The 10172-nt window shown below is 38.4% G+C and overlaps 1 protein-coding gene across 1 annotated transcript in view; it reads right to left on the reverse strand.

Moving 5' to 3' along the window:
• Positions 1-10172, reverse strand: part of ASB15 (ankyrin repeat and SOCS box containing 15) — a 27665-nt gene that overhangs the window by 13314 nt on the left and 4179 nt on the right. The window contains exons 2-5 of the mRNA XM_012805128.2: positions 8658-8766; positions 6696-6748; positions 6474-6605; positions 4923-5081 (exon numbers count right to left, since the gene is read on the reverse strand). Of these exons, the coding sequence (XP_012660582.1) occupies positions 4923-5081; positions 6474-6605; positions 6696-6748; positions 8658-8766 (453 nt within the window). The remainder of the gene's footprint in view (positions 1-4922; positions 5082-6473; positions 6606-6695; positions 6749-8657; positions 8767-10172) is intronic.

Consider the following 10172-nt stretch of genomic DNA (forward strand, 5'->3'; position numbering starts at 1 on the left):
GTTTACCAGGTTTTCCTTTATAGAAACAGATTTTTTTCTTCCAAAAAAGATAGCAGTCATTATTACATGAACTTCTCCTTCCTATACTTTTAATGGGAGGTTATCAATAGGACTGTTTGGTATTTAGATATGTCAACTTTTCTAAACAGGTAAAGTCTGTGGCAGATAATATAGTCCAACTTAAGAGGCTCACTCAATCAGATGTCTCTCTCCCTCTCTGCTTGTCTCTACGCACTCAAATTACACTATTAGAATTTCTCCCCCCTTTGGATTATTAAGAGATTATCTCCATTTACTTGTAAATACTTATGAAAGATGTAAAACTGTTTTTTTTTTTTCTTGTCAGCAAGTAAATCTTAATATGTGACAGGTCAGGGTGAGTGCCGGCCCAGGCAATGGAGATGAAAGCAGTCGCATTGACTCAGTTGCCTGCTCCCTCATTCATGCAGTCACGGAGTTAGTACCTACGGGCAGTAGGAACAGCTCTGTGCCAGGCACTGTGGACAATGGGAAAAGGAGACCCATATGGCTCTCAGTCCTGGACCAGACAGTCTAGAGAAGAAACCCATACTATCTTCTATTGGAAGAGAGACTCAAGCTCTGTGACTTTGCTGGGAAAGGCAAGAGGAGAAGTGAGACCACATGGAACATTCCAGGGCAGCAGGAGGCAGAATCCAGAAGGTTCTAAGGCCAGGGCCAGAGAAATGGCTCCCAGTGGTGAAATCAGAGGATGAAGACAAACTTTGCCTACTTCGTCTGGGGGACGGCAAGCCATCGTTGCAGTGAGATTCCATATTTTCTCCTGCTCACTGTCTGAAGTAGAATGTGTTGACAGATGCCTCTCTCCAAATTGTCCGTCTGCCACTGGCAGCTCAAATTACAGGGAATTACCTCACCCTCGCCGGGGTGACTGCAGAGCGAACATCAGGCAAGCTGGAGGACCAAGGCATGTCCTCATTTATCTGCTTGCTCCTATTGCAGCTTTGTGTCATTTGGAAAAAATGTATTAAAACAATGAACTTCTTCCCTCAGATTCTATTTTCCTTTTTTCTGACTCAGAGAACACATTGGTTAATAATATCAGTCTTCCTCCCCCCACACCCATGAGAATAACAGCACATACGGGACATCTTCAATGGAAAATAATTTTTTAAAAATCAAAACTTCACTTCCAATTCAATTTTTGGGAAACAAAAAGATATTTTTTCATAGAAATGATAATGGGAATGATGGGAAACGTCTCCCAAGCTAACTCACAAAGACATTCTTAACCAACAAATGCCTGAAATAGTCAAACACAGTGTTGGTGTAACGTAACTGACTAAGGAAAATAATTAAAATTTTGGAAGTTTAATATACACTGTATATAAAATGTTATATGTTTTATATATAATATATAACTTTTTAATTCTGTAGAATTAAAAATTCTAAAATTTAGGACTTAGAAGTTTTCAGAAATTTTTATATTCTTTACTCTTCAAATTTTAAAACTTAAATATCTTTGATATTAGTAATGCTTAAAGAAAACCAAGCTTCCTATGAAGAGTTTAGGAAATTAGGTGGTGATTTTGCATGGATTATAGGCATTTTCAAACACAATATAATTTGTAGGCACTTTTCCTTTTTATTTTAAATTTGTCATGTTCCTTCTTGTTTTTACATATATTTTTGGCTAACGTACTTCATTATAGATAAATGCTTTGCTGGCTCATAAAACATACAGAAGAAAATATTTTTCCTGAGATATCTTAACAAGATTGAAAACAGAGATGTAGTGAAAAAGATGGGTATTGATTTTTAAAAAAGCACATGTCTGTACAGCTGATCTGTAAATGGTTTAGGTTGTCAGCAACAGAGGGCTGTGGGGCTGAAACCTCATGCCAGATGGTTCCCTGAGTGTCCTTCCTCCACTGGGCTCCATTGGCCTGCATAAGCTTGTGGCTACCCAACTGGAGAAAGGTGACACCAACTCCAGGAGGGAGGGCAGAGAGGGAGTCCAAGTGCAAAACCTCGTAATAAGTGTCAGATCATCACAAATTAGATATCTGCCACTCAGCAAGTAACTGGGTAGCGTAACTGTAATGCAGCAAAAGTACCTAAGCAAGGCCAGATGGCTAAAGGGGAAGAAGGGGCATGGAGGGCCCAAAAGTGATATGGTTTTTTTTTTTTTTTGCCACTTAAGGACAGTGCATAAATAGACACAAAGATGATGGTATCAGGCAAAGAAAAACAAAAGTGACATTGTGCAAAAACACAAACAAACAAAAAGAGAGAGAGAGAGAAGAGACAATACTCTTGCCTCTTTACAATACTTTAAAAAAGTATTGCTTCTTCTCTCTCCTCTACCACTTAAGGAACTGTGAGTAGCATATCCCAGAGCCGCCCGTCACAAAACTGAGGACACGCCATTTTTCTACAGAACTTAAAATATGTAATTTCCCAAGGTTAATTTCACTTTGATTCTGGTAACTGAGTGATAAAAGTTCCTTTCTTATACTTGAGATATAGGTAGAATAGAGAATTAAATCAACATATTCAATTTTGAGATGCATATACATGCTTAATTCTCTGTTGTGGGTCTGAGCTATTAAGGAAAAATTTAAATGAAGCAAAAACAAAAACAAATGAATGATAATCAGGACTTAATTTTCTTTAAGAAATAAAAGGATTGAGAGAAGCATGTGGAGAGTTTGTATACTGCAAAGTGAAGTGTGTACGATTCTGAAAAGATGTTTCTTTTTCGCTGAAATCAAAGGCTAGCTATATATAGAAACAACACAGATGTGGTTGCGCATACTCCATGGTCTATGTTGGCTTTTTAAAAATAATACAGATCATATAAACTGTGGTGAAGCCACCCACAGGTACATATTCTATTCAATGTCTGTAGAGCCTGCCTAAGAGAAGAGTTCTGATTATTTACGAAAGCATCGTGATACTATGATACAGAGGCTGGTTGAGACATATGCAGAGACTACTACTCCTTCCTCAGTATTAATGCTTCCCCTTTCCCTTTCAGCATCGCAAGCCCCCACGTTAGCGGGTCACAGGCCATCCAGGTAGAGACTAAATGCCCCAGCCTCCCTCGCACCTAGATGTGGCTATGGGACACAATCTGAACTAATGGGATAAGAATGCAATTGCTCTGTACAAGGTCTAGGTCGCCTTTTTAAGCTAAGATAACTCCTCAGGCTTCCTGACTTCTCATTCATGCTCCCTGGGAAATGGTGACACTGGGGGCAACCTTAGAAGTACTGAGTATTGTTGGCAAAGTCACCCTGACAACCTTGGGCCACTCACCTCGGAGATGGCATGTGGGAGAGAAATGACTTCTCTCTCTAAATCATTGTTCATTTATCTGTTTTCATTTTTTGTCACATAAGCTGTGCCTGTATTGTGACTAGAATGACCAGATTGTTGGGCTGACCTAATCTGGACTTGGGAAGGCTGAAAGCTCTGACAGGGGGCAAGAATGAGAAGGGAGGCCTCAGACCAGAATGCCCACGTGCTGTGATGACACTCTTCACTGAAGGAGATCAGACACAGCACCCTGGCTTAGGGGGCTTCCCCTCCCCTGTCTGCCCACAACCCTTCTACATCCGTCAAGACAACTCAAAAGCAAGGCTCTTCCAAGGCTTTCCAGATTCACTGCATTTCTAGTCTCCTAATTTACTTTGAATATGCACCTTTGTTATAGTTTGTAACACTAATATTTCATTGAAATCATATCCAACTCTCCTTCCAGACTCTTTGGGAGGAGGGAGATCAGTCCCTCAGTCTTTCTATTCACATTGTCCAGCACAATGTGTGGATTAATGTGACTTCTCAGTAACTCTTGCCTGGATGCTTTTGCATTCATGCCATTGAACGTAAATATTTTACTAATGTTGATGGCTTGTTTAAGTCTTCTTATCAATATTCAGATTGTTTAAAAGTTTTTTAGTGCTTACTCTGTGAGTCAGCTGAGTGGTGGTGCTTGACTGGCTACTGCTGTAGCTCCTTTCCCCCTTCCTCTGGGGTTGCTGGTAAATAGTCTCAAGTCCGCTCCTCTTCTTCCTCCCCTTCTTCACCACACACAGACAATTTTATAACAAGTCTCTCCTCCTGAGCATCTGTCACATGTGAGAGGTTCTATACGTATATTTTGTCTGATTTTTATAACAATTCTACGTGGTAGGTATTGTATTTCCATTTTACACATGACGAAACTGAGGCCCAAGATTGCAACTCCCAGCTAGGCTTTAAGTCCACAGATCCCAGATGCCAAACCCAAATTCTTACTCCACCACCGTATGTTTCCAAGAGAAAGGAAATGTTAGCTCTGGTCATCAGCAATCGCATGTCTCTGAGGGTTTACAAACAGACCTGCCGATTCTTATCATTGAACAAGTACTAGGGTGTGCAAAACAGAGAAGCTGATCAGGGACTCATCCCTCTGTTGCTGTGGAGTGAACCCCTCACAAGTGCTGTGCGCTGCTCCTGTGTGCTCAGACTCTGCTGGCTCCTCATCTTTCCAGTTTGACATGATCATTCTGATGTGGAATCCCCTTTCTATCACTTTTTTATGGTGATTTATGGCACCTGTGACCCTCCTTACAACTGGACCCTACCTAGAGAATATTGCTTTAGAACTGGCATTTCTGCCTTCATAAAACTCATTCAGACCCCTCTGGTCAGTCTCACTCTCTGTAACTGGACACTGACAGATGTAGCCATCTCTCACATTTGACCTCTTTGTGGGACAGGAAAGCAAAATCATAGGACAGACGAGACGGCGATTAGGAAGGGAGGGGCTCAGGGAGGGAAAGAACTGAGGTCACATAATTTTAGCCAATACACAGTGGTTTCCAATAAACACTTATTAAATATCTATTATTTGTTTCAAACTAAAATGCTCTAGGAAAAAAAAAAAGATCACTTACCCATCAGCAGGGGTGTCTCTCCTTTGTCATTTTTGGTGTTGGGCCACACTCCCTTTTCCAGTAATGTTCTCACATTTTCCACCAGACCGGCTTTGACTGCCAAAGTCAAGGGTGTTTCTCCATCACAGGTCTTGAATTCCCAAAGTGTCTTATAGGACGCTGAGAAGTGAAAGTATCATGTTGAAAAGTTAAAAATATTTACTTACGGGATATCAAATAAATCAGAGGAACCATATATTATTGACATCAGGTTGAATAATACCAATTGATGAAAAAGGAAAGACTTTGATTAAAAGTTTACCAAATGATGGTGAGAGTAAGTAAATGCACATGAACTTGCTAACCCAAGTGACAGCTAAAATACCAACATCTACACTTTAAACTACTCTTTTTTTTTTTGGCAGAATCTCCCTTTGTTGCCCCTGTAGAGTGGCAACACAGCTCACAGCAACCTCAAACTCTTAGGCTTAAGTGATCCTCTTGCCTTAGCCTCCCAAGTAGAAGGGACTACAGGTGCTTGATACAATGCCCAGCTTGTTTTTCTATTTTTGGTATTGACATGATCTTGCTCTTGCTCAGGATGGTCTCAAACTCTTGAGCTCAAGCAATCCACCAGCCTTGGCTTCCCAGAGTGATAGGATTATAGGCGTGAGCCACTGCCCCTGGTTTAAACTACTTTTCTTTTTGAAAATGGGTGCTAATTCTTATTTCTTGATACATTGTAAAACAATTCTCAAATTCCTTGTACTATTATTTAAATTGTATGTGAAATTATTATTTTTTTCACATGAAGTCTGTGGGCATCAGAATGTGTTTGAATGAAGGTATCATTGTGACAAAGTGATTCTTAACATCATCTATATCTGTCTTGCTAGCTGTCTAGTTTTCCAGCTGGCAATTGTCAAGTAGGTATCATTATCTCCCAGAAGGTAGGACTAGCGTGCAACATTGAAAGTTCAAAGACAGGACACCCTCAAAGTGTTCTGTGAGATGCTGAGATGTGTTAAAACATAAAAGTTATTGTTAATGTTTAATGGTAGTTGATTTAACCAGGCTATTTGTTTCAGCATACATTTTGAAAAAAGTAATATACTATAAGAAGAAATACTGTAAGCACAGCTGCTGCATTGTGATAGGTTCTTTTGGAAACAGTTAACTCAAAAGGTAGTTCAAGATGAAAAATTAAGAACTGACTTCCAAAAGAAGATAGCACAGTGCATGGGTAGTTCAGTGGTAGAGTTCTCACCGGACAAGAGAAAAAACGCTTTGTGTTTGAATCAATTAATTCATGATATGTACAAACTTTTATCACTTTTGAATGCTAACCATACCTTCCCACCAACCTGGTTTTTTTTTTAGGTAAAATGGTAATCCCAAAATGTCACAAAATGTGCAAATTTTTGTACTTTGACTTTAAAACATGGGTACCGCCTTTTTCTAATTGCAACCAATTGTTAATTCTGCTTTTTTCTTTTTTGCTTGTTATGGTCATTGAAAACACAATTTCTGCCTTCTTGCTTTGGTTTGGACATAGGGCATTATGTTCTTTACCATCCAGAACAATCTCAAGTATTTGTTGAATGGGTTGAACAACCGCTTCGTGCAATGGAAACCAGCCTTTATCATCAGCTTCATCCAAGGCATATTTATATTTCACATACTCCTGAAGCTCAAGAATGTGACCTAAATTAAACATGAGGATTAATAACAGATTTCTATCTTTGCAAAGAGGAATCTCCAATCCATTCCCCTGTAGATAATAAACCCATTTACCTTGCTTTATGGCCTCCACAATTCTTCTGTTTTGATCACTCAGGGGTACAAATCTACCAGAAAAATAAAAACAAGTCATATTTACACTAGTGGTATACTTCAAAGACCTTAAAGTTTTAATTTATACTGACTTTTCCCTACTATTTATTTTATTTTGCTTGAAATAGTCTCATTCTGTCGCCGTTGATAGAGTGCCATGGCATCATAGCAACCTCAAACTCTTGGGCTCAAGCAAACTCCCATGTAGCTGGGATTACAGGTGCCTGCTGTAACGCCTAGCTGGTTGTTCTATTTTAGAGATGAGGTCGCTCTCTTGCTCAGGGTGGTCTTGAACTTCTGAGCTCAAGCAATCCACTCACCGTGGCCTCCCAGAGTGCTAGGATTATAGCAGCAAGCCACTACTCTGGCCTGATTTTATCTACTTTAAAAATGTAAATGTCCAGGAGTCAAATAAAGAGCATATTTATGATATTGGAATGAAAAATACTAGAAAGTCGTATTGACAAAATAGAAGATTATAATGGTATCTCTGAGATGTGAGAGATATGTAAGCAATAGTAAAGGTATAAACGATTGAAGACGGAATACCTGAATTCAGGTCACAGTCAGGTTTAAGGGTTGGGGGCAGCCAATTAGCTTATCTGAGCTTCAGTTTCTTCATCTGTAAAATGATGAGATTAAATAGGAAGACTTCTAAGAGCTTCCAACTTTAGAAGCGCTATGCTCAAAATATTGTTATTGCTCTGAACGCAATAATTGCTAACTAATGATACATACAAATTTTAATCACTGTTAGGTGATAACCAAACCTTTCCAACAACCTGTGTCACAGTCCCAGGTAAAAGGATAAACACTTGGGAGTTTATTGTCCACACTCACTGCATGTTAAGAGTCTTTAATCAACAGTTCCACAAGTAAAAACAGGAGGAACATTTATTGAACAATTTCCTACTTATTAGCCAGCAGGTTATGACTTAAATCTTCATGATAATTTTCCAAGTATGTTGTATTAACTAAAAGTAAGGAATTTCATAACAAATTTATTTAACTCTATTGATCAGAAATATCTGCTAGCATTTTAAAGTTGGGAATGTCTGCCTTCAAGGGAACTGTAAAGCTCTACAATCCATTGGAGATAACCAAAAAATTTAAAAGATAAGAAATTTAAATGTAGTATTTTCATTTTTATTAAGCCCCAAAGCAATAATTTTTATCATACTGTATCTGGTAAAAAATACTACTCAATTTCAGAATACATGATTCTAAACACTGTAATAGAGTTTCAAGGTAAACTAAACTTTGTTTTTATCAGAAGTAGAAGGTGTGTTGTTCGAGACAGAAATTTAGTTTTGCAGTTTGAGGCTCAATAACTTCTACTTACACAATCCATCAATTTTAGGCACATTTAAATTTGTTAATTCCGATCATTTTAATAGTAGATAATTAAATAGGTGTTGGTGGTTTATATGTTACTTTGTCATATATAACCAATACCCACAGCTCATCTTCCACTCATTGAGTTGATGAGGTAGGTGGGTTTACATTATTCTTCCTATTTTAAAGATCAAAAAAATGTTATTTATAAAAGGTTAGCTGAGTCAGTAGTAGAACAAACTCTACAGACCTCTGTATACTGTCTATACATTGGATGCATAAACTATATTTGCAAATTTGTTCAAACTGCGTATTGTCATTTTGACTCCCTATTAATGTATAAAATAAGCAATCATATGCAATCAAATTCAACTAGGAATTCTCTAGCTAAATTATTTCTGTTTTCCATATGAGGGAGGATTTGTAGAAGATCAGATTGCTAAAATCTATGCACAGTGGTCTTTGGAAAGCCATTAGATTCCCTGCCAGAAAAAGCTAAACATTTTCCTAGGGTAGCATTCACTTTATCTTATAACAAAATGAATGCCATAGGGAAATGTTGAAGACAATAGTCAATTTAAATACTACCTTTCAGGATAGAATATAGTCTTGTTGGCCTCAATGGATTCTTGGATACTGAGCTGAATATCATAACTTGTAAGACGGTCTTCATCAGGGTCATCATTAATATCCATGTCTGTATATAATTTTGAAAAAGGCAATTTCTTATTATCAACAAATGACACAGAACCTAGTTAACATGAAAAATGCATAATGAAAAACTAAAATGCATTTTCTTTCCCTATTTAACAAATATGAATGTAGTTAACATTGTAATCCACATTATATATGAAGTCCATTTTGCTAACTTAAAATGGGTTACCTGTTGAAACATTTAATTACCTACCCTCTGGGTGTCTGTACTTCTAATTTTTTTTTTTTTTTCCCTAAGACAGGGTCTTCCTCTGTTGCCCAGGCTGGAGTGCAGTAATGTGATCACAGCTCCAGTGATCCTCCTGCCTCAGCTTCCTGGGCTTAAATGATCCTCCTGCCTGAGCCTCCTGAGCAGCTGGGCTGCAGGCCTGCACCACTGGTCCATCTAAAAATTTTTTTTTTTTTTTTTTTTTTGGTAGAGATGATATCTCACTATGTTTCCTAGGTGGGTCTCAAACTCCTGGGCCCAAATGATCCTCCCACTTGAGCTCTCAACACTTTCGAACTTTCTACTTTCTTTTCAGTAATGGCTGTAGTTGGGATTACAAGAATTTACTATTTTTAGAGCTTCTGATTTACACTATTTTTGTCCATCAGTTTTCTGTAACACAATTGCATGTAGTGCATTGGAAGCTTAAAACTCAGCTCAAGGCAGAGAAGTGAGGCAGCGTCAGTAATATAAAATGCTGATCCTTTTACGTGCTTTACAAACCAGCAATGGTGAATTGTAAAGTACGACTTGTCTCAGAGGATCCTTTGAAGATAAGAGCCAGGTCATCTCCATCTGGAGGACAGAGACCAGCCTCCTGCAGATTCCCCACTACTTCCCTTCCCCAGTTCTGCCTCAAGTCACTGCTCTTGACTGGCCTTGAAGGTGCTATTCAAAAAAGTGGATTATTCCCTGCTGGATTCAAAAAAGTGGATTATTTTCTCCAAATATCCAGTTAGAAGAGTGAATATCTCCCTTTACAATTGGATCAATTGCTTTATCTTCTATAGAGAGAAAATTTAGCAAAGTGTAGAAATCAAAACAGTTGTACAGCAGGGTTGACTGTCCAGTAAGAAATTGTCTTTGATTAATGTATTTTCAAGCTGAAATATATTCTCCATACAAAATTTTACACTGTAGGATGTACAATCAGGGGAAGAAGAACAAAACAGTGTTCTGTAGGTGATTTACAAAACGCAGCTTTATAACTTCTCATTCTCCAAGGCTGGATAATCTCAACCTTGGTTATTAGCATGTAGGGAACATGCCTTGACTTGGGGGCAGAAGGCAGGTAAACTTGCCAGCATCGTTATGATGTTATCATACATTATTCCACAGCAGTGGCCCTAGTATCGCCTAAGGACAGAAGGATAGAATAGTGATGATGTTCAGAGACCACA

This window comes from Otolemur garnettii, unplaced genomic scaffold (assembly GCF_000181295.1).
Source record: "Otolemur garnettii isolate 467f Iridium unplaced genomic scaffold, OtoGar3 scaffold00037, whole genome shotgun sequence".
Taxonomy (NCBI): Eukaryota; Metazoa; Chordata; class Mammalia; order Primates; family Galagidae; genus Otolemur; species Otolemur garnettii.